Source organism: Tursiops truncatus, chromosome 11 (assembly GCF_011762595.2).
Source record: "Tursiops truncatus isolate mTurTru1 chromosome 11, mTurTru1.mat.Y, whole genome shotgun sequence".
Taxonomy (NCBI): domain Eukaryota; kingdom Metazoa; phylum Chordata; class Mammalia; order Artiodactyla; family Delphinidae; genus Tursiops; species Tursiops truncatus.
In genome coordinates this window covers 63,018,825-63,045,020 of record NC_047044.1, presented here as the reverse complement: position 1 = coordinate 63,045,020, position 26,196 = coordinate 63,018,825, and the positions used below count along the sequence as shown (strand labels likewise).

At 37.3% G+C, this 26,196-nt stretch overlaps 1 protein-coding gene across 1 annotated transcript in view; it reads left to right on the top strand.

Annotated features, from left to right (window-relative positions):
• SPATS2 (spermatogenesis associated serine rich 2) overlaps positions 1–26,196 on the top strand; it is a 74,538-nt gene that overhangs the window by 16,876 nt on the left and 31,466 nt on the right. Inside the window, exons 2-4 of the mRNA XM_019934481.3 lie at positions 15,378–15,457; positions 19,090–19,198; positions 20,331–20,380. Of these exons, the coding sequence (XP_019790040.1) occupies positions 15,378–15,457; positions 19,090–19,198; positions 20,331–20,380 (239 nt within the window). The remainder of the gene's footprint in view (positions 1–15,377; positions 15,458–19,089; positions 19,199–20,330; positions 20,381–26,196) is intronic.

Below are 26,196 nucleotides of genomic sequence, written 5' to 3'. Positions count from 1 at the left end.
AGTTATTCCTCAATAAAGTTGGGAAGAATAAAGAAGTAATGAAGCAAGCATCTTGTCTTGTTTTCTGGTCTCAAAGGAAAAGCTCCCTCAGCATTTCACCCTGTGTTGATGTTTGCTGTGGAATTTTTGTAGATACCATACATGGAAAGTCCAAAAGAATCTAAACTACTAAAATTAGTGATTTTAACAGTGTTGCTGAATATAAGATCATTTTACAAAAAGCAGTCACACCTATTTATATCAGCAATAAGTAGTTAGAAAATGAAATATAAAAATAGATGCCACTTACAACTGTACCAAAAGTATAAAATAGAAAGAAATTTAATTAAAAATGTGTAAGAACACTATCAGAAAATGATAAAGCATTATTGAAAGAAATGAAAGAACATTTAGATAGAAGGATGTACCATATTCATGGATTGGAAGACTCAACATGGAGTCAAATCAAAATGGATTTATAGATTTAATGCAATTCCCATTAAAAAAAAAACATTATTTCTCTGTAGCTTGACAAAGTGATTCTAAATGTATATAACAATGCAGAGTGCCAAGAATAGCCAAAGAATTCTTGATGGTCAGAGAATTTGCTGTGTCAGATGTTAAGACATCATAAAGCTACAGTAATTAGGACTATATGGGATAGGGACTTACCTGGTGGTCCAATGGGTAAGACTCCGTGCTCCCAATGCAGGGGGCCTGGGTTTGATCCCTGGTCGGGGAACTAGATCCCACATGCATGCCACAACTAAGAAGTCCGCATGCTGAAACTAAAGATCCCACATGCCGCAACTAAAGATCCCACATGCCGCAACGAAGACCTGGCACAGCCCAGATGGATGGCTGGATAGATAGATAGATAGATAGATAATTAAAAAAAGACCATGTGGGATAGCCTTAAAATAGAATCATAGACAAATGAAACACAGAGATCTAGAAACACAGATCTAGAAACAGATCTATTCATATATGGAGTTTTGTTCATTTAAAAGGTAATACTGAAGAGCATTGAGGAAAGGATGGTCTTTTTTCTGTTCTGAGACATTTAGAAATCCATGTGGAAAAAATATATAACTCTTGTTTCTTACTTTACTGCGTACCTATAAATCAATTCCAAGGTTTAGGTTATAGACCCAAATGTGAATGGCAAGATAACAAAGCTCATAAATGATAATTTAGAAGAATATCTTAGGGCTTCCCTGGTGGTGCAGTGGTTAGGAATCCACCTGCCAGTGCAGGGGACATGGGCTCGAGCCTTGGTCCGGGTGGATCCCACATGCCGTGGAGCACCTAAGCCCGTGCACCACAACTACTGAGCCTGTGCTCTAGAGCCCGCGGGCCACAACTACTGAGCCCACGTGCGACAACTACTGAAGCCCATGTGCCTAGAGCCCGTGCTCTGCAGCAAGAGAGGCCACTGCAATGAGAAGTCCACGCACTGCAACGAAGAGTAACCCCAACTCGCCACAACTGGAGAAACCCACGTGCGGCAACGAAGACCCAATGCAACCATAAATAAATAAATAAATAAATTTATTAAAAAGAACAATATCTTCAAGACCTAAGAATAAGAAAGACTGTTTTTTTGTTGTTGTTACTTTTTTCCTTAATAGCATTTTTAAAGTGTTTTAATAGACTATTTTTTAGAGCAGTTGTAGATTTACAGCAAAATTGAGCAGAAGGTAGAGATTTCTCATATGCCTCCTGCCCCTACACGTATATAGCCTCCCCCATTATCAACATCCTTCACCAGAGTAACACATTTGTTACAATTGATGAACCTACACCAACACATCATTATCACCGAAATTCCATAGTTTACATTAGTATTCACTCTTGGTGTTGCACATTCTTTGGGTTTGGACAAATGTACAATCACATGTATCTACTATTATTGTATCATTCAGAGTTTGCATTTAATCTGTAGACCTAGACCAAATTGGGAAGAACTGAAATCTTGACAATACTGAATCTTCCTATCCATGAACATAGAATATCTCTCCATTTATTTAGTTCTTTCATTTCTTTCCTCAGAGGCTTGTAGTGTGTAGTTTTCCTCGTATATATCTTACACATACTTTGTTAGATTTATACCTAAATATTTTTTTGGTTTGCTAATGTAAATGGTATTGTATTTATAATTTCAAATTTCACTTGTTCATTGCAGTTATATATTAACCTTGTTTCCTGCGACCTTGCTATAATCACTTATTCCAGGAGTTTTTAATAACATTTAAAAATTTTTATTATAGAAATTAAAAATTTTTTGTATAAAAGGTAGAGAGAATAGTACAATGAACTCCCATAAACCCATAACTCAGGTCCGTAATTAACAACACGTGTCCACCCCCAGTGAATTATTTCCAAGCAAGTTTTTTTTTTTTTTTAATTTATTTTTTGGCTGTGTTGGGTCTTCGTTGCTGCACGCACACTTTCTCTAGTTGCGGTGAGTGGGGGCTACTCTTTGTTGTGGTGCGTGGGCTTCTCATTGCGGTGACTTCTCTTGTTGCAGAGCACGGGCTTCAGGCACACGGGCTTCAGTAGTTGCAGCACGCGAGCTCAGTAGTTGTGGCACACGGCCCTAGAGTGCCGGCTCAGTAGCTGTGACACATGGGCTTAGTTGCTCTGAGGCATGTGGGATCTTCCCAGACCAGGGACTGAACCTGTGTCCCCTGCATTGGCAGGCGGATTCTTAACCGCTGTGCCACCAGGGAAGTCCCTCAAAGCAAGTTTCTGACATCATCTCAGGGAAGGACTTTTTAAATAGATATAAAAATCACTAACCAAAAGAGAAAATAATTAATGTCAATGTATTATTACATTAAAATTTAAAACTTCTATTTATCAAAAGGCACAGTCAAGAGAGTAAAAAGGCAAGTCACAGAGAAGAAATTTGCATCATGTTTCAATGATAGAAAACTAATACAGATCAATAAGAAAAAGACAATTCTCCCTCCAAAAACTGGGCAAAAGTAGGCATGTCAGGAAAGAGAGTATTAAAATGGCTAATAACATATATAAAGGCACCGAGTCTCTTTAGAAATGAATGAAATGCAAATTGAAACCAGTAGTAGTGAGATACTACTACTCTTGCACTAGTAAGGCTAAAATTAAAAAGAGTAACAGTGCCAAGAGTGTGAGTATGTGGAGCAGTAGAAGTTTTTAAAAACCTCTAGTGGAAGATTAAATTTGTGCAGCTACTTTGCAAAACTTTTTGATATTATGTATTAAAACTGAAGATATGCATACCCTATGACTTAACTTCTGTTCCTGGGTATACTCAAGAGAAATGCATTTCCAGGTACACCAAGAGACTTGTACAAGAATATTCAAAACAGTGTTGATTGTATTGTCCCAAAACTGGAAGCGACCCACTTGTCCATTACTAGCAGGATAGATAAACAGACCATGGCATACTCATACAATGAAACACTTTTAACAAAGAAAGTGAACAAACTACATTTACTTGCAAGAACACGCATGATCTTACAGTGTTGAGCAAAACAAGTCATGCACCAAAAATAAAATATGTACGGAATTATTCCTTTTAAAAGTAAAACTATACCCTAATATTTAGTCAAATGTGCTTAGGCGGTGTCAACTATAAAGAAAAGAAGTTTGGAGCGTGGTTACCTTTGGCAGATGGGAGGAGATAATGATGAAGGGGGTCATAAGGAGGACTTCTCAGGTACTAGCGTTTTATTTCTTAACTGGGGTAATAGTATTTGGATGTTTATTTTGTGGTAAATGATCAAGCTGTAATACTTTTATGTGTGTGTACACTGTAAATGCACATACACATAAAGTATTCCATTCTATAATTGTAATTTCATATATAATAATTCCATATATTTCACAATAAAATTTTTTTAAAGACATTTCATTAAGGTAGAATGGGTTTAAACAAGCGTGCTATTTAGGTAGCATGTTTCTTACATTCACAAGTATAATGCTTAAAAGCTAGTGTCCACTTTGTGATAATTGTAGCAACTATTTAGAAATAGAAATATTTATAAACAAAGTAGATTATTGATCCATAAGTCAGTTTAGGAAAGAAAAGCTGACAGATTTAATTCTTATTTGCGTGAAGGTTAATGAATGAAGAGTAACAGATTTTGCGGTGCTGTGTATTATGAGAAAAGTCATCGTTTTGTTGGAGACAGAAGCATGCAATTAGGATTGCCTTGTTCATTTCTGTACTTTGAAGCAAGGGGGATGAGATGGGGTGGAGAGGGAAGACAGTCACTGTTTTACAGTACTAGAAGGAACATGCAAAGCAAAGTCTTTTATAATGACAAACAGAATATCTCTCAGATCTAAACTGAAATTAGTTCTACCACATATGAAATGAAATGCAGTTAAAAAAAAAAATCGCTCCTCCTTACTCTCCTTCAGATTCTCAGGAATTCTGCCAGCTAGTGTGCACTGATTTAGTATTTGAAGGTTTGTTTTACTTTTAAATATCACAGTTCATAAGTGTTTTAATTTTTTTGACTTATGAAATTGAGTTTCTTTCCTGGATTAGCTGGCAGAATTCTTGAGAATCTGAAAGACCATGAGGAATAGGAAAGAATTTAAAAAACAAAAATAAAAACCTATGCATTCAACTCACCCAGTGCACGAAATAAGCCCAGAACTATGGTATATATTGTAAGGACATCCAAGAGTAATGATCCCATAACATAGAAGATCCATTAAACAGAGAAATATTAGTGGAACCTGAAAAGAGGGTTTGACTTGTAAGAGCCTGCATATAGGCCCTTAGCAGTGGAAAGTATGTTTTTCTTCAGACTTAATGTTTTTCTTCAGACTCAGCTCACACAGAGGCATATTAGAAGACTTGATTTATTCGCAGACTGACTTTCTGCTTTTTAGATTATCTAGTTTCCTTGATTCTCCCCCCGCCACCCCCGTTTTTACTGGCTGTTCATCTTTTAGCCACATCACAATTTATTTCTTCCTTTCACAAAAGGCTGGGAGAGATTAACAAGTAGAAAGGTAAAACTCAGTCCGTCCTTCTCACTGCTTGGAAATAAAGAAGGTCTTAACTAGATATTTTACTTTTTATTCTATTTTAGTGCCGCTTTCCTTAAAAAAAGCCTTGAAAGTTGGCTGTAAACAGATATCAAAATAATTATCACGTGGCTTCATAATTTTCGAAGTAACTATTTGAATTCATGTCATCCCTGGAACTACATACAGAGTTTTGCATATAAAACATTACCTCGGAGATAATCTAGAATCAGCAAATAACATGTACTGAGCTTAGTAATTAAAGATTTGAGTTCTTTATTTTAAAAAAAATCACAGTTTTTAAGTGCTTTAAATTTTTTTGACTTGTGAAATTGAGTTTCTTTTTTGAAACAGCTGGCAGAATTCTGAGAATCTGAAGGACAGTGTGGAGTAGGAAATAATTTTTTTTACTTATGCATTTTATTTCACATGTGGGAGAACTAATTTCAGACTAATGAGAGATGGCATTGAGACAGAAGAAGTTTGGCATTAAAATCAATATCATTGTCTCCTGGCTATTCTCTAGAATACGTTACTAAGACAGTTTTGAAACGTGACCTGAATTTCCTATCTACCATTCAACCATCGAACCTTTTAAATAATGAGACACTCAAGAACTTTTGGAACTTAAAAAATAGAAGCTTATTCTGTTGCATCTGCGTGAAACCTGGGAAAATCTATTGGTGAGAGTAAAGTAGGGTTTAATTGCTTGCATAATAAAACCCGTGACTTCCCATCAAGCTCTGCCTTGAAAAATCAGAACTTATTCTAGATGTTAGGAAATTTCCCAGTGTAAGCGCTTTGTCTATAAAAAGAGGCACAACGTACTTCAGAATGTAGCTGAAGAAGCACTCAAAGGAGCAAAGTAAAGAAAAAATTTAATCAGCTCTTAAGACTAGATGGCAAGGGAATTCCCTGGTGGTCCAGTGGTTAGGACTCCGCGCTTTCACTGTCGAGGGCACAGATTCAGTCCCTGGTTGGGGAACTAAGATCCCACAAGCTGCGCGGTGCGGCCAGAAAAAGAAAAAACACTAGATGACAAGTGAAAGCAGAAGCAACAGGAAGATAAAAGGCTGCTTTCTTTCATTGAAGACCTACTTAGCAGATTGATTGGTAGTTGAAGTGTGGATTTTTCTGGACACTGAAGCCACATTAGTCATCCGAAATGGCTAGGAAGACCAATCGATGAGACTCCTTACAACCTACTAAGAGGACTGGCAACTAGGATGGAGCTTTCTTAAATAACTTTTAAACAACTAAACATATAAAAGTGCTAGCATTTCAGAAAGCTACACTAGTGTACTATAGTAGAATTACTTAAAGCAAACTAGAAATCTTACAAAATGGCATTTTGACATAGTTGCCTTTCTAAATTTCTCATCTCTGATTTGCTTCCCTTTTAAGCCTGAATCCCCTTTATTTACACATATCCCCCCTTTTTAAATAAGTGTCTTATTTCTTACCAAAACAGTCATAATTCTTCTAAGCTTAGAAGGTAAATTGACAGAAGAGAGAATTACCACCTAGGAAACTGAAATTGGTGGCATCTTCAGTTTTGAAGTTGTGGATACACTCTAGGCTTTAGCTAGTAGTGCCTGTGACAATAACTTTCTTTTCCTTGCACTCACATTTGTGCAACATAACCCCTGTCCCTATGTTTGCCATTAGTGCCCATGAAGAAACTGAACTCCACTTGTAATTTTAAGGGTGATTTATATGTGGATTATTCTCAAAATTGGCAAATTTTTCAAAAAAAGCAATTGCAAGAGACTAGTTATCTTCTTTTAGGTGGTTGAGTACTGGCTGTGTTCAGTCTAAAGGAGAACTTCAGATTGTTTAATTGTTCATGAGATACCACTTCTGGCACTTAGCCTCTGCTTTTGAGTTTGCTTTTTAATTTTTAAAAGGAAGTTGATACAGTTTGGGAAAATATGACAAGTTATCATCACACTTGTTAGGTTATCTGTATGTCTAGGGTTCTTCACCTCTGGGCTTACCTGCACTTAATTGGCTCTTAACTGTATGGCCTGTCTTTGGCCATGGTGAAATGTGAATAATTTTGTAATCCAACTTGTTTCATGTATGTAGGAGGAACATCAGTGAGTAATAACAAAAATCTGAGATCCTTAGAAGAAAGGTGATATACCACCTTTTAGTTAAAATAATGGCAACTTGAGAACTAGTATATTTGATGAGTTGTGGCACTTTGTGTGTAGCATAAAACTTGGACTCTGTCCTTGGTTCTGCAGTAGGTTTCTTACTGTATGAGTTTGGGTAAAGAATAGTACCATGACTGACTTTTCTCATCATTGTAAAGTGAAGAGAAGGTATTCTGGAAGGGATTATATTTCCACCTTTCTCCTCACTTGTCAGATTGGATAATATAATAATTTGCCATCATGTCAATAAAAAAAATACATAAACAATCTAAAACCATGAGTTTTTAGTTGTTAAATTCAAAGACACAAATGCATGAGCCCCTGTAAGAATCCTTAGACTTACTCCATGTCTGGATTGAGCCCCCTCTATGCTTCTCTCTACTGTAAGCAGCCTGGAATTTGGGGGAACAGACTTTTCCATGAAGGAAACAATCTTCTCATTGATAATCAGATTTAATTCACTTTAGTACTTTCAAAGAGCCTTACCGCGCCTTAATAATATTAGCTCTGCTAAATCTTTTTAGGTAGGACCCTAAATAGTAAAGCTTTCAACAGTCTCCACCTTGGGCTTCCCTGGTGGCTCAGTGGTTAAGAATCTGCCTGCCAATGCAGGGGACAGGGGTTCGAGCCCTGGTCTGGGAAGATCCCACATGCCGTGGAGCAACTAAGCCCGTGGGCCACCACTACTGAGCCTGCGCTCTAGAACCCGCAAGCCAAAACTACTGAGCCCACGTGCCACAACTACTGAAGCCCATTTGGCTAGAGCCTGTGCTCCGCAACAAGAGAAGCTACCGCAATGAAAAGCCCATGCAGCACAACAAAGAGTAGCCCCGCTCACCACAACTAGAGAAAGCCCACGTGCAGCAACGAAGACACAACGCAGCCAAAAAAAAAAAAAAAAAAATCTCTGCCTCAAAATAGTGTTATGGTGGGCATCTAGTATATGTATTTAGTACTGTGCAATTTAATAAGCTATGCATAGTTGCTATCATTATTAGAGAGATTGTTTATTTTTACTGGTCTCTTGCACTAGACTATAAAACTCAGAGCAGGAACCATAGACGTCTTGTTTGCCAATGTATCCTCAATGCCTAGCTTGGCTCATGGTAGGTGCTTACCAAATATTTTTTGCAGAGATTAATTTGGAATCTCAGTAAGGGATCCTTACATTTAAAATTTTACATTAGAAAACAATGCTATTTTCTTTTCTTAACATTCTTTATAATTAGAACTTAAATTTTTTTAAATTGTGATAAAATTTACGTGACATAAAATTTACTATTTTAACCATGTTTAAGTGTGCAGTTCAGTGGCATATTTTCACACTGCTCTGCAACCATCACCACTGTCCATCTCCACACTTTTCCAACTTGCAAAACTGAAACTCTGTTATCTGTTCAACAAGATCTTGCTTTCCCCCTTCCTCCCCAGCTCATAGCAACCACCATTCTACTTTCCCTTCTTTTAATTTGACTCTCCAGTCACCTCATATGAGTGGAATCATACAGTATTTGTCCTTTTGTAACTGGCTTAATTCACTTAGCATAATATCTTCAGGCTTCATCCATGTTGTAGCATGTGTCAGAATTTCCTTCCTTTTTAATGCTGAATAATATTCCATTGTGTATATATATACACACCACATTTTCTTTTTTTTTTGCAGTATGAGGGCCTCTCACTGTTGTGGCCTCTCCCGTTGCGGAGCACAGACTCCGGACGCACAGGCTCAGCGGCCATGGCTCACGGGCCCAGCCGCTCTGCGGCATGTTGGATCTTCCCAGACCGGGGCACGAACCTGTGTCCCCTGCATTGGCAGGCGGACTCCCAACCACTGCGCCACCAGGGAAGCCCCACACCACATTTTCTTTATCCATTCATCTGATGATGGACATTTTGTTTCTTCTACCTTTTGGCTATTGTGAATAATGCTGGTATGAACATGGGTATACAAATATTGGGTTGGCCAAAAAGTTCGTTCGGGTTTAAGTAAAACTAAAAGACACATTTTTCATCTTCACCAAGAATTTTATTGAACAATGTATTCACTAGCTGAATGAACTTTTTGGCCAACCCAATATTTGTTCAAGTTGCTGCTTTCAGTTTTCTGTGTGTATACCCAGACGTGGAATTGCTGTATCATATGATAATTCTATCTTTAATTATGTATTTAAGGAGTCACCATATAGCTTTCCACAGCAGCTATACCATCTTACATTCCCACCAGCAAGGTATGACGGTTCCAGTTTCTCCACATCCTCACGAATACTGTTTTCTCTCTTCCTTTGTTCCTTTCCTCCCTCCTTCCCTTCCTTCCTGCCTGCCTGCCTGCCTGCCTTTCTTCCTTCCATCCTGAGAGTTGTGAATAATCAGACATTTTAACCAAACTAATTATGAAACATTGAATACAATATGGTCTTCAGGTTAAATTATAAATTAAAAACAGAATTAGACTATGTTTCAAAGTTGGTTGAGATATGTGTTCAATTACAAAGAAGACATACAGATAGATGGCCAACAGGTACATGAAAAGGTGCTTAACATCACTAATCAGGAAAAATGCAATCAGAACCATAATGTGATATCACCTCCCACCTGTTAGAATGGTTATTATCAAAAAGACAAGAAATAACAAGTGTTGGCCAGGATGTGGAGAAAAGGGAACTCTGTGCACTGTTGGTGGGAATGTAAATTGGTGCAGCCACTATGGAAAACAGTATGGAGGTTCCTCAAAATATTAAATATAGAACTACCATACGATCCAGCAATTCCACTTCTGGATATTTATCCAAAGAAAGCAAAAACATTAACTCGAAAAGACACATGTACCCCCATGTTCATTGTGGCATGATTTACAGTAGTTGAGATATGGAAACAACCTAAGTGTCTATTGATGGATGAATGGATAAAGAAAATGTGGTGTATATATTACAGTGGAATATTATTCAGCCATAAAAAAGAAAATCTTGCCATTTGGGACAACAGGGATGGACCTTGAGGACATTATGCTAAGTGAAATAAGTCAGTGAAAGACAAACCGTATGATCTCACATAAATGTGGGATCTAAAATTTGAAAACAAAAGAGCTCATAGATACAGAGAACAGATTGGTGGTTACCAAAGATGGGGGGTTGGGGGAGGACCAAATGGGTAAAGGGGGTCAAAAGGTACAAACTTCCAGTTATAAAATAAATAAGTCCTGGGACTGTAATGTACAGCATGGTGACTATAGTTAATAATACCGTATTGCTTGTTTGAAAGTTGCTGAGAGAGTGTATCTTAAAAGTTCTTACCATAAGAAAAAAATTCTAACTATGTATGGTGATGGATGTTAACTAGACTTATTGTGGTGATCATTTCACAATATATACAAATATCAAATCATTATGCTATATACCTGAAACTACATAATATAAAGTTACATATATGTCAATTATACCTCAATTTTATTTTATTTATTTATTTATTTTGCGGTACGCGGGCCTCTCACTGTTGTGGCCTCTCCCGTTGCGGAGCACAGGCTCCAGACGCGCAGGCCCAGCGGCCATGGCTCACGGGCCCAGCCGCTCCACGGCTTGTGGGATCCTCCCGTATACCTCAATTTTTAAAAAAACTTGCTCAAGTCTGGTTTGATATATGTGATAGTCAGATATTTCTATGTTATCCTCATTGACATAACTTTTGCCTGATTTTTGAAGGCAGTGAAAACAATAACAAAGCCTGCAATATTTACAGATATGTCAGTGATCCTATAAATAGTATACTTTTCCCAAAATGTTCCTAAATCTGTGCTATTTGAAATAATTCCAAGAAACCTGTGAGATGGTTCCTGATAGAATGAGATAAATGATAATAAGAAAGCTCAGTGTCAAGGGTTCCTCATATCCTTTATGAATCTTGCCAGAGTATAGTATTTAACTTCATTTTTTTTTTTTTTTTTTTGCTGTACGTGGGCCTCTCACTGCTGTGGCCTCTCCCGTTGCGGAGCACAGGCTCCAGACGCGCAGGCTCAGCGGCCATGGCTCACAGGCCCAGCTGCCCCGTGGTGTGTGGGATCTTCCCGGACCGGGGCACGAACCCGTGTCCCCCGCATCGGCAGGCGGACTCTCAACCACTGCGCCACCAGGGGAGCCCTAACTTCATTTTTTTTTTCTTTAAAAATTTATTTCTGATAGAATATACATGACCTTCTATCATAGAGTAGTTATAAAAGGATGAGACCCTGCCTTATTTCCTACCAATGGAATTAAGTAAATCTTAGGCTTTCTTTGCATGAAAAAATAAGAGAATTGTTAAATCACTAAATGTTGTTGGTGGGAATTAAAAATGACTTTCCCTGTCATGTTGAGAGGCACTTAAGCTCCAGTTCATTGAAGCAGGGTTTTGAATCTACTTGAGTTGTTGGTTTAAGTAAAAAGAGGCAATATTAGCTGGTGAATAGACAAGTTAAGATGTTAAATTATTGCTGCCCTTTTTGGCGAACTCATGATTTAGAATATAAATACAAAATGGGCATTTGTGCCCTGGGAGGCTGACTTGTACAGACTACAGGTCAGACTACAGGTTTCTTGCCCTTGGGCTTCTGGTTGAGTTTGGCTATTGGGCAGCATAGACAGGAGACCAGAGGCAAGGAGGAGAGTGAGGTAGGAGTATCTGTTCCCCCAATCTTTCCCTGAGGGGTCACTGTGGGCTTACTGTGTCCTTTGACTAACGGACTATTATCCTGTGGCTGTCTCCACACCAGATGAAACAAAGATGAAAGAGCCTGCTCTCTCTGGGTTCCAGTAATTGCTCCCTCCTTACCTTCTTTAAAACCTCCAGTAGCAATATACGTTGCTATTATTAGCCAAGGAGTACTGTGCTCTATCTTGTGGTTTCCCTACTCCCTACCAGCACCTTCGAAAATAGTCCCTTCATTAAACTCTTCAGATTTCCCAGTCTAAGTGTGCTGTTTGTTTCCTGCTGGGATCCTGACTGAAACAGCTGCTTTATGTATTTTTTCTTAACATCTTTAATTGGAGTATAATTGCTTTACAATGATGTGTTAGTTTCTGCTTTATAACAAAGTGAATCAGCTATGCATATATATATATATATCCCCATATCTCCTCCCTCTTGCGTCTCCCTCCCACCCTCCCTCTCCCACCCCTCTAGGTGGTCACAAAGCACCGAGATGATCTCCCTGTGCTATGTGGCTGCTTCCCACTAGCTATCTGTTTTACATTTGGTAGCGTATATATGTCCATGCCGCTCTCACTTCGTCCCAGCTTACCCTTCCCCCTCCCCATGTCCTCAAGTCCATTCTCTACGTCTGTGTCTTTATTCCTGTCCTGCCCCTAGGTTCTTATGCTTTATGTATTTTTAATCATTATCCTAACTGGTATGCCAAATAAACCCTAATAATACTTATGCTAATTTGAGGGGGCAGTAACTGAAGGTGTTTGCAGAACTACCCTTTGTTTTCCTTGCACTTGGTTTCATCTAGCATGTTGTTAAAGGAAAAAAAAAAAATAAAAAGTGTTAGATGATGTAGAAATTAGAAATACGAATAGTTCATTTAAATATAGATTCCAAAATGCTGTTTTACCTTAAGTATCCCCTCTTTTCCCTAAAAGAGATTGGTGGTTTGATTCCTTAGTAAGATTACTGATGTCCTTTGTATCATCTCAGTGCTCATTAATGTGTCTTTGGGAGAGAGTACAGTTGACCCTTGAACAACATGGGGGTTAGGGGTGCTGACCCACAAGTGCAGTGGAAAATCCTTACAATTGGGCCTCAGTGTCCACAGTTCTGCATCTGTGGATCCAACCAACCGCAGATTGTGTAGTACTGTAGTATTTACTGTTGAAAAAAATCTGTGTATAAGTAGCCCCAGGCGGTTCAAACCCATGTTGTTCAAGGGTCATCTGCACTTACAACTGTCAGGTTATATCATCTGGATAACCTAAAGCAGTTCTGAGAAGGTTGCTGGGTACTAGTATTTTGGCTATATAAGATTTTTATCTGTACTGTGTCTCTTTTCAATTAATAAAGATAATTGGGAGTTAACCATATTATGTCGTCATCTGGAAAACTCAGGCTTTAAATACTGAGTTTGTGTAAATGTGACCTGATTTTTCATTCAGGGAACAATCATGATACTGCCAATATTACAGAGGTTAAATCTAACTTAATTCACAGTTCAATGGTAATTGGCAAACATAGTTTCTCTTTGAATGACATTGGCTCTATTCATATCCTCTTTTCCACTTTTAGTACCAAAATATTGTTATCATTCTAACTTATAATTATCAGTCTTCCACAGCAACTAGGAGGTATTTTAAAACACAGGATAACAACTGAGCTGTAAAAGAGGCTTTAATTAACTGGGACAAAGTGAGAGAGTGGCATGTACCTATATACACTACCAAATGTAGAACCAGTAGCTAGTGGGAAGCAGCCCCATAGCACAGGGAGATCAGCTCGGTGCTTTCTGAACACCTAGAGGGGTGGGATAGGGAGGGAGGGAGGGAGACACAAGAGGGAAGGGATATGGGGATATATGTATATGTATAGATGATTCACTTTGTTATAAAGCAGAAACTAACACACCATTGTAAAGCAATTATACTCCAATAAAGATGTTAAAAAATTTTTTTTAAAAATCTGAAATAATAGTAAAAGAATTTGGAAAGCGCACTAGTATGCTACTGTATTTTTTATACCCCCATCTTATTCCGTTCAGACTGCTGTAACAAAGTACCACAGACTGGGTAGCTTATAAACAACAGAAATTTACTTCTCACAGTTCTAGAGGCTGGAAATCTGAGATTAGAGTGCCACCACGGTCTGGTGAGTGCCTTCTTCTGGGTTTCAGACTTCTCATTGTGTCCTCACATGGTGGCAGGGGCTAGAGAACTCTGTAGAATCTTTTTTATAAGAGCACTTATCCTGGGACTTCCCTGGTAGTCCAGTGGTTAAGAATCCGCTTTCCAATGCAGGGGACGCAGGTTCAAACCCTGGTCAGAGAAGTAAGATCCCACATGCCGTGGGGCAGCTAAGCCCACGCGCCACAGCTACTGAGCCCTCACACTCTGGAGCCCGCACTCCGCAAGGAAGAGCCCACCGCAGCCACATAAGTAAATAAAATTTAAAAAAAAAAAAAGAGCACTAATCCCATTCATGAGGACTCCACTCTCCAAAGGCCTCACCTACTAATACCATCACTGTAGGATTTCATATATGAATTTGGAGGGGAGAACACAAACATTCAGACCACAGCAACCCCTTTTCTCAAATTTCCCCTTTTACTTGCTTTGTTGAAATTCTAACCCCCAAGCTACTCCCAAGTATGGTGCATGGATCTGCAATGTTGATACCGTTTGGGAGTAAAAACCTCAGGCCACACGCCAGACTCCTGAATCAGAACGTGCATTTTAACTGGAGATTTCCCCAGATGTTAAATATACACATCAGAATTTGAGAAGCACTCTAACCATGTCCTAGGATCGCATCTCATTAGATTAAAACAAAGTTGTCAAGTGTTAAAGCTGAGGTAATTTGTTGATCATATAGTCACGGGTAAAGAAACTGATTAAATTCATAGATAGCCTTCTTTATAAGTGCAGGGAAGCCAAACTCTTTTCTGTAATTACTTACATTGAACTAAGTTTTCCCATTTGTGCTGGTAATGTAAACTCAAGTACATTGCTTTATCAAGTATTATATTGGGAACACAAACAAATGTGTTCATGGAGTTCATAGTCTAAGAACATGGTGTGTGTGTGTTGCAGTCTGGAAGATGGAAAGTACTTTTATGTGTTGTTATTATTAATGCCACAGAAGCTCTCATTCTCACATTTTCATATTTGTTAGTATTAAACTTTACCTTGAGGAGCTATTTACTAGCTACTTTACTTTAGAGGGTCTTTTAAATTAACATAAGATAGTTAACAAAGATACCAAGGATTACTGGACAGTCTAATATAGGTGATGTACTTAGTGTTTTTCTCAAGCTGTGACAGTTTCTATTAAAATAAAATTAATTTTATAATTTTAATGCAAATGTAGTTATCAGTTATCTATATAATAGAATTTGCAAAATAACAACTAACTTCTTGTTAGCTGTCTATGGGAGAAAAGCAGCTAGTATTGGCCCTTCCATTTTATGGGATGGATTATGTGTTAGCTTTGGACCATGTTGAATATATTTTTTCCTTCTCATTGTTTCAGATTCATCAGGATTCATTTTTGATTTGCAGTCCAATACTGTACTGGCCCAGGGAGGAGTTTTTGAGAACATGAAAGAGAAGGTATGACTAGTTACTGTGGATAAGAAACTTGAATGTTTTGTTAAAATTTAGATACTAATAAAATCAATGGCTATACAAACTCATTAAGAAAGTGAAATTTTAAGAACAAAACTGTATGAATGCCACTGTATATCAGAGAGTAACCACCATGAAGGTTTTGAGGAATCAGAGCCTATACGTGCAATTTGCTTTGCATGTATACATATACATATATTTATTCTAAATTCTCTTGAAGACATCTTAATATTAATTAATTAATATTATAACAATATTTATATGGCTAAGTGTGTATCTCATTTAGCAACATTCTTTTTTTTTTTTTTTTTTTTTTTTTTTTCGATACGCGGGCCTCTCATTGTTGTGGCCTCTCCCGTTGCGGAGCACAGGCTCCGGACTCGCAGGCTCCAGACGCGCAGGCTCAGCGGCCATGGCTCACGGGCCCAGCCACTCTGCAGCATGTGGGATCTTCCCAGACCGGGGCACGAACCCGTGTCCCCTGCATCGGCAGGCGGACTCTCAACCACTGCGCCACCAGGGAAACCCTAGCAACATTCTTTAAAGAACAATCTGAGTAGGATCTTCCCTTTTTTTTTTTTTAAGACAACCCAATTTTTATTTTTTGATTTTTATTTATTTGGCCATGCCGGGTCTTAGTTGCAGCACGTGGGATCTTCGTTGCGGCACGTGGGGTCTTTTAGTTGCAGCATGCAGACTCTTAGTTGTGGGATGCAGACTCTTAGTTGCGGCATGCATGTGGGATCTAGTTCCCTGCCCAGGGATCGAACCCGGGCCCCCTGCATTGGGAGCATGGTGTCTTAACCACTGGACCACCAGGGAAGTCCCAGGATCGACCCTTTCACCTGAAGAGGATTTTTAAGTCCAGGAGACTTTAGAGCAAGAAGAGAAATAAATTTTCTAAGTAATATACCTTTGGAAGAAAAGGTTGTTTTTAGTAATATAACCCTTAATGAGCTATACTGAGAAAAACATCTAAAAAAAAAAGCTTTATGTGTGTTCTCTGTCTTATTTAAAAAGTATATTGTTGATTATGGAGTCATAGATATATATTGGTTCAGTAATATAAACACTTTCACATTTTAAGTTATCAGAATTTTACCTTTATCATTGAATCTGTTATTTTTGCCTGAAGCCCATTTTCTAGTGATCAGTGCTAAGTTTTTTGCTCATTTCAAAAATGTATATTACAAATTTGCCCTCTTTGTATTATAGATTATATACCTTCCCATTTGTGTGGTTTTAAACCTTATCATTGTTCAATTAAGCCTGAAACAAAAAAAGTATAGAATGATATGAAAACAAGTGTACTAAGAAAGACTTAGGTTCTAATACAGATTCTGCTAATTACTTGAACAAGATACTTTACTTCTCTTCGTCTATAAAAGAACTTCCCTTTCAAGCAGTATGGCTGACTAGATACCCTGAAAACATTTCTAATATACAATGCTTACAAATACAGAATGAAAAATAACATACATCATTTTAAATGCATAGATGGGGAATTCCGTGGTGGTCCAGTGGTTAGGACTCTGTGCTTTCATTGCAGAGGCCCTGGGTTTGATCCCTGGTCGGGGAGCTAAGATCCTGCAAGCCACATGGCACGCAAAAAAAACAAAACAACCCAAACCTTTTAATACTGTATTTGAACTTTCATTATTATATATGAACTTATGTTGTAAGAAACAAAATTTCCTAGCTCTATCCACTGAAAGGACCTAGAAATAATGACTCCCTGGTAGCAATAAACACACGTAGCTCTTAGATCTTGGTTTCTAACTACCACTTTCTACCAAAAAGAATCAGGTCTTCTTGAAAAAATAACCAATTTCACATTGTGCAGTAAGACAAGAAATGAAAATTATAAGGATTAGAAAGGAAGAAAAAAAAACTGCCGTTATTTATAGACAATACTCTTGTCTACATAGAAGAACCAAGAAAGCATCAAATTATTAGGAATAATGAAGTCATCAAAATAGCTGGATATAAAATCGATATACAAAAATGAAAATAGAATATGCAATTATTATAAAGTATTTTTAATCTCAAAAGATATAAAATACCTTAAAATACCTTAGGAATAACTGACAAAATTGGAATTCCCTGTTTTAAAGGGAAATTTGGCATTTCTAATGAAATTGTAGATGCCCTACTGTTCAGGAATTCTACTAGTGGTTATATACAATAGAGGCATCCTCTCACTGTTCACAGAAGACCCTTTTGTTTTTTGTTTTTTTTAACTAACAATTTGCTAAACATTGTCATAGGCACTGAGTATTCAGCAAGTAAGCATAAGCATAGGAATATTTATTATAACATTTTTCATAGTAACCAAACACTGGAAAGAACGTAAATGTCCATCAACAGGAGAATGAATAAATTAGCTATATTCATACAATGGAAATGCTATGTAGCCGTTAAAATAAATGAATAAGATGCATTTATCAACATGAAAAATAAATCTAAAAAAATTGTTACATGAAAAAACAAATTGAATATAGACATGTACGATATGATAATATTTATGTAATGCAAAACAGTAATATGGATTACCTGTGGATACATACATACATCATAAAAGTACAAAAACATGTATCAAAATAACACCAAGTTCAAGGTAGAGATCTCTGTGGAGAGGAGGGAAATGGGGTTTAGGAGAGACTTCATGGGCACTTCAGTTGCATATATTTTATTTTATTAAACTGGCTGTCATATAGTGAGTGTTCATTATGTTTTATATACCTGAAACAGTTTATAATAATTTAAATTATCTTTAAGCATTATTATACAATTAAATGATATGAAGTAAACGTTTTGAAAAATGCTGTACAAAAATCTGTTATTGTTGGGCTTCCCTGGTGGCGCAGTGGTTGAGAGTCCGCCTGCCTATGCAGGGGACACGGGTTTGTGCCCCAGTCCGGGAGGATCCCACATGCCGCGGAGCAGCTAGGCCCGTGAGCCATGACTGCTGAGCCTGCGCGTCCGGAGCCTGTGCTCCGCAACGGGAGAGGCCACAACAGTGAGAGGCCCGCGTACCGCAAAAAAAAAAAAAATCTGTTATTGTTGGTGGTTCGTTAAACTTCCCACCTTTCTCTGTAATTTGCTAAAAATGAGGAAATGTTGATGCTAAATTAATACCTGATACCTAAATTAAACCACCCTTCCTTGAAACAAAATCTGGCACAAATCTTTTTTAATTAATTAATTAGGTTGCACTGGGTCTTAGTTGCGGCATGCGGTCTCCTTAGTTGTGACATGTGAACTCTTAGTTGCAGCAAGCATGTGGGATCTAGTTCCCCGACCAGGGATCGAACCTGTGCCCCCTGCATTGGGAGCGTGGTGTCTTAACCACTGTGCCACCAGTGAAATCCCCTGGCACAAATCTGTTTCTAGAAATGTTCTGCTTTTCTAAGTTTTGAAATTAATTTTTATGTACTGTTATCACTCATCTATTAATCATTCCCAGTGAGTTGGTTGTATGTACTCACACTGACACTAAAGAGTGATATATCTTGTTAAAAATGAAATGGTACCCTTTCTGTTATTCTCTGTATGAGATCTCAGTTTCCAGCTGACCTACTGATATTAGAATTAAATGAACTTGTCTTCTTTTCCAGATAAATGCAGTACGTGCAATAGTTCCCAATAAGAGTAACAATGAAATTATCCTGGTTTTGCAGCACTTTGATAATTGTGTGGACAAAACAGTACAAGCATTCATGGAAGGTAATCCTAGCTCAATATTTTTATAAGTTTGTATTTGTTCAAATAGAAGTTGCTTCAGCATTCTATAACATTCATTCGGCAATCTGGTGTTTCATAGATGATATAGCAGACGCCATGATAACATAACATACCATGCCATTTTTAAAGATATCTCTTAAAGCTCCCTATTTCAGCCCTAGAAGTAATTCGTTCATAAGCTATATAATACCTGGAATAAGAGACAAGCTGAGAAGACTCCATCATTTTATTCAGAACGTTCTCTAATGGTAGTTAAGAAGAAATTAGGTGGCCAGTGGTATAAGGGACTTGATTGGAGTTGGGTGTAATAAGAATTTAAGAAACAATGACAAAGTAGTGGTCCAGTAGCTCAGCCACAGATGGCAGATTCAGGGACTCAACATTCTTTTTCATGCTCCAGTACCATTTAGTCTGGCTCTGGCAAGTGATTCAAATATATGGGTTTGAGTATCCTTATCTACCATACAAAAAATGGTAAGCTTAGCCAAGCCTTCTGATTTATAGAGTTGAGGAGTGTTTTACAAAATTCTTTCCACATAACTTGTTTGGGAAAAACTGCCTAAAGCTATCGCATCAGGGAACAGTGACAGCGACATCAGAATAGGTCTCCCCGTTTCTCTTTTTCTGAATTTACCAGTATAGAATAAACATGTCCAAATACTGTAAGGTTTTTCTTCGTCTTAATCTGTTTTCTTTATAATGTTAGTATTTGGGTCTAGGGTAGTATACAGTTCTCTCTGAAACAGTGTAGCTAAGGTGGTGTGTAATCTTCTGGAGGAGAGAGGATACCGTACTTGGGCTGAAACCAGTCATCTTTGTATTCGGTCAAAGATATATAAATAAAAGAATCTTTAAAATGGTCAGGCTACATTAGTCTCTTCTTGGAAGAACTTACTGAGGAAATTGAATGGAGAAGGGGAATCTAAATGGGCAGGTATTCTAAAAGGTAAGCATGACATGTTTATCTCATTACATTAGCTTAGAGACTTGAACCTTAACTTTTCCTATTGGGAACTTTGGAGATTTTCCAGCAGTTACAAAATTCGGGGACACTAATTCCTGCTTGAGCATGCATGTGGTAGGAGAAGAAATATGTAATTGGTTTCTCTTACAGGTAGTGCCAGTGAAGTACTCAAAGAATGGACAGTAACAGGCAAGAAAAAGGTAAAAATGAATTAAATTTAGAAGTGTGATATCAATATTTGTATTATAAAAAAATTTAAGCTCTGCCAAAATATTTGGAAGATTTACATATGCATCTTCAGCTTCCCTGGTTAAGAAAAGTTTTCTTCTATGACACTGAAACACAGCTATGTACATAGAATACCACACAATCTCCTCCACGTGATTTTGGGCAGGAAGCAGAATGACTCTGCCATGGTGCAATTGCAGAGGGTATTAATATTATTAATATTAGGCAGGGGTGAAACTAGAGAGCATGTCAAGGAAAGCAGAGGTCCTCTAGAGAAAGTGATCTAGTCCAGCGGTTTTCAACATAATTCATATCACAGGTCAGTTAAAATAGTTCAGCTTCTTAGGTCAGACCACTTGTGTTGTGATCTCTGATACTAATGAGCTTTGGCTTAAAGCCTAAAGAGGGGCTTTGCTACTATTAGCTATGCGGAGGGGTCTGATGGTCCAATTCAGGGAGGTAGAAGGCACTTGGGCCGTGGAGTCAGTCAGAACTGGATTTATATCCTTTTTCACTACTTACTGGCTTTATTTCCTGGGAATATTGTTTAACCTTAGTGTGCCTTATTTTGCTTATCTCTAAAATAGGAAAATAATATGAACAAATGCAAGTACTTAATACAGTGTCTAACATATTAGTTCTCCTTATCCACTTAAAACCAAAGTGCTTTCCCCAAAGGATACTAGCTGGCCTCAGAATGCTTCCCATAGCTCTTTACTCTAAATCTGGTTCCTTTAGGAAGTGCTTGAAGTGTGAATTTCAATCAAGTATCTCTATGAAATCTCTTTAGGGTCTATATTAGGTTAGTGCTGGAGTACTGGAATACTTTCTTGATGACTCCACATCACTTCATTAGGAGTTCTGTTAAGTATTGATTAAACCAGGCCTGACCCCAATGACCCTTGAGAATTTTTTCTAAGAAGAACTTAATACTACTACAGATTCCCCTGAAGCTCTCCATACCTGTAGCTTTGAGTATTTGCTTAACTTCTTCCCATTGCTTTCACCTAACGTGAGTGTGTGTTCTGGAGAACAGCAGCTTATTAATTTATTGGCCCAGGATAATAGGTTATTAGTGATGTGAGATATGCATGAAGCTGGAAAAGTATGTGTTGGAGACATAAATTTCTTAAAATTTGGAGAAAGAAAAATGGCTTCAGTTTGGCAGTCCCAAACGCCCAAATCTAGTTCAGTTAACTGCTGGGATTAGTTCAATAGGATGTAACCATGAACAGTTACTGGGACAGGTATTATATATATAGGACAGTGATATGAAAACTCAGCCAGTTCACATGGGAGAAAGTATTTAAGAGAAAGAGAGATGAGAGCTGTGGAGAGGAAAAAATTATATCTAGCGTTACATTAGTATTCCTGTTAGGGCCATGAAAGGGGTTTAGGGTAAAATTAATTCAGTCATGTCAGTCTAGCCTTAGAAATAGAATTAAGTATTTCTAGTAGAGCTGTGGTTTGACAAAATAAAAGGTAAAGGATTTTTGTTTTAATTTTAGTATTTGCATAGGTAATATATTCATGTGGCTCAAAATTCAAAGCTATAAAAGTGAATATACTGAAACATCTTTATCCCTGGGGATAGTTCCCAGCCATTTGGTTCCACACACCAGAGGCAAACTGTATTATCAATTTCTTATGTATCTTATGGGATATTTTATACATATATATAAGCAAATATGAGTATATATTCTCCTCTTTGCTTGCTCCTTTTTCATGTAATATATCTTGGAGCTTATTCCATGTCAATATATAAAGAGCTTTCGTGGTTTTTTTATGAATGTATACTCATCCTACTGTTTAGATGTACCATAACTTACTTAGCCGTTCCTTTATTGATCAACATTCGGGTTGTTTGCAACCCTTTGCTATTATTAACAATACTTCAGTGAATAACCTTGTACATATATCATTTTGCATGTGTTAGTATCACCTAGGATAAACTCCTAGAAGTGGAATTGCTGGGTCAAAGTGTATATGTATTTGTAATTTTGATAAGTATTACCAGATTGCTATAGAGAGAGTACCACTTTGCACTCCCACAAGTGATATATGAAAATGCCTGTTTCTTTATTCCCTCAACCCTACAGTGTTATGAAACATTTTGAACTTTGCTAATCCAGTAGCTGAAAAATGATATTATAGTGCAGTTTTTTTCCAAATTTTTTTTACTGTGGTAAAATACACATATAAAATTTACCATCTTAACCATTCCAGATCTCTCTCTCTCCTTTTCTTTTTTGTTTTTGTTTTTGGCTTTTATTCTAAGTTAATATCTGGACTAATATGCCAACGAAGGGTTTATATTTTACTTCTTTTTTTAAAAAAATTGAGATAACATACCGGATTGACATATACACACTACTATATATAAAATAGATAACTAGTAAGAACCTACTGTATAGCACAGGGAACTCTACTCAATACTCTGTAATGACCTATATGGCAATAGAATCTAAAAATGAGTGGACATATGTATATGTATAACTGATTAACTTTGCTGTACATCAGAAATGAACACAACTTTGTAAATCAACTATACTCCAATAAAAATTAATTTAAGAAAACTTGAGGGGGCTTCCCTGGTGGCGCAGTGGTTGAGAGTCCGCCTGCCGATGCAGGGGACACGGGTTCGTGCCCCGGTCCGGGAAGACCCCACATGCCACGGAGAGGCTGGACCCGTGAGCCATGGCTGCTCAGCCTGCGCATCCGGAGCCTGTGCTCCGCAACGGGAGAGGCCGCAACAGTGAGAGGCCCGCGTACCGCAAAAAAAAAAAAAAAAAAAAAAGCGAGGTATAATTGACACATAACATTATATTAGTTTGAGGCGTACAGTATAATGATTCACTATTTATATGTATTGTGAAATGATCACCACAATAAGTCTAGTTAACATTCAGCACCATAATGGTATCAAAAAAATTTTTTTTGTCATGATGAGAACTCTTAAGATCTACTCTTAGCATCTTTCAAATATTCATCTCCAGAACTTTCATTTTATAAAACTGAAACTCTATACTTATTAAAAAGTAAGTCTCATTCCCACCTCCCTTCTGCCCCTAGCAACCACCACTCTACTTTCTGTCTCTATAATTTTGACTACTTTAGATAACTCATATAAGTGAAATCATACAGTAATTGTCTTTTTGTGCCTAGCTTATTCAGTTAGCATAATGTTCTCAAGTTTCATCCATGTTGTAGCATATTAGAGAATTTCCTTCCTTTTAAAGGCTGAATAATATTCCATTGTATGTATGTATCATATTTTGTTTATCCATTCAACCATCAATGGACACTTGGGTTGCTTCCATGTTTTAGCTGTTGTGAATAAATGGATGTACAAATATGTCTTCGAGACCCTGTTTTCAGGTCTTTTGGGTATATAGCCCAAAACAGAATTGTTGGATCATATGATAATTCTAATTTTTTGAGGAACCACAGCAGCTGTACCATTTTATATACCTACCAGCAGCGCACAAGAGTCCCAGTTTATCAACAGCCTAACACTTGTTTTCTGTTTTTTCTGATAATAGCCATTCTAATGAGTATGAGGAGATATCTCATTGTAGTTTTGATTTTCATTTCCTTATGATGAGTGACATTGAGCATTTTCATGAGTTTGACCATTTGTATATCTTCTTTGGAGAAATGTCTATTCAAGTCCTTTGCCTGTTTTTTAATCAGGTGGTTTTTGTTGTTGTGGTTGTTGAGTTTTAAGAGTTCTCTATATATTCTGGATATTAATCCCTTAGATATATGATTTGCAAATATTTTCTCACATTCTGTATGTTGCCTTTTTTCTCATGAAGTCCAATTTGTCTGTTTTTTTCTTTTGTTAACTGTGCCTTTGATGTCATATCCAAGAAATCATTGCCAAATCCAGTATTGTGAAGCTTTTGTCCTACATCATTTTCTTCTAACAGTTTTATTGTTTTAGGTCTTACATTTAAATGTTTGATCCATTTTGAGTTAATTTTTGTGTAATGTTTTAGGTAAAGGTCCAACTTTGTTCTTTTACACGTGGACATTCCAGTTTTCCCAGCATTATTTGTTGAAAAGACTGTCATTTTCCCATTGAGTGGTTTTGGCACCCTTGTCAAAAATCATTTGGGCATATATGTGAGAGTTTATTTCTGGGCTGTCTATTCTATTCCATTGGTCTATATGTTTGTCTTTTTTTTTTTTTTTCTTTTTTTAAGTTTTTTGGCCACGCTGTGCGGCATGTGGCATCTTAGTTCTCTGACCAGGGATCGAACTCGCTCCCCCTGCAATGAAAGGGCAGAGTCTTAACCACTGGACCTCCAGGGAAGTCCCTATATGTCTGTCTTTATGCCAGTACTACACTGTTTTGATTATTGTAGCTTTGTAGTAAGTTTTGAAATCAAGTTGTGTAAGTCTTCCTGTTTTGTTCCTCTTTTTCTTTTCTTAAAAAATTTTTATTGAAATGTAGTTGATTTACAGTGTTGTGTTAATTTCAGGCATATAGCAAAGTGATTCAGTTATACACACACACACATATACTTTTTTAGATTCTTTTCAATTGTAGGTTATTACAAGATATTGAGTGTAGTTTCCTGTCCTTGTTGGTTATCTATTTTATATATAGTCGTGTATATATTTTAAGCCCAAACTTCTGATTTATCCCTCCCTGCTCCCCACACCTTTCCCCTTTGGTGACCGTAAGTTTGTTTTCTATGTCTGTGAGTCTGTTTCTGTTTCATAAATAAGTTCATTTGTATCATTATTTTAGATTCCACATATAAGAAATATCATATGATATTTGTCCTTCTCTGTCTGACTTCACTTAGTATGATAATCTCTAGGTCTTCTTTTTCAAGATTGTTTTGGTCCCTTGAGATTCCATATGAGTTTTAAGATGGGTTTTTCTATTTCTACAAAAAATATCATTGGGATTTTGATATGGATTGCACTGAATCTGTAGATCACTTTGGGTAGTATTGACATTTTAATATTAAGTCTTCCAGTTCATGAACATGTAATGTGTTTCCATTTATTTATGTCTTCTTTAATTTCTGTCCACAGTGTTTTATAGTTTTCATTGTACAAGTCTTTCACTTCCTTGGGTTAACTTAATTCCTAAGTATTTTATTCATTTTGATGCTATTGTAAATTGATTTATTTTGTAATTTACTTTTTAGATTGTTAGTTCATGTATCAAAGTACAACTGATTTTTTTTTTGATTCTTTGGTCTCGCCCCCACTTCTTATTTTTATTTTTTATATTTTTTTATTTTTAAATATTTATTTATTTATTCATTTATTTATTAGGCTGCATTGGGTCTTAGTTGTGGCATGCAGGATCTTCGTTGCAGCACATGGGATCTTTCACCGCGGAGCGCAGGCTCTTCATTGTGGTGTGCGGGCTTCTCTCTAGTTGTGGTGCGTGGGCTCCAGAGCGCGTGGGCTCAGTAGTTGCAGTGCGCAGGCTTAGTTGCCTCACGGCATGTAGGATCTTAGTTTCTTGACCAGGGGTTGAACCCACGTCCCCTGCATTGGAAGGCAGATTCTTAACCACTGGACCACGAGGGAAGTCCCCAGAAGTACAACTGATTTTTGTGTGTTGACATTGTATCCTGCTGCTTTGCTGAATTTATCTATTTGTTCTAACTGTGTATGTGTGTTTGTGTGTGTGTGTGTAATCTTTAGCGTTTTCTGCGTATAAGATCATATCATCTGCAAACATATTTTACTTTTTCCTTTCCCTCTTAGATGTCTTTTATTTCTTTTTCTTTCCTAATTGCCCTGGCTATAACTTTCA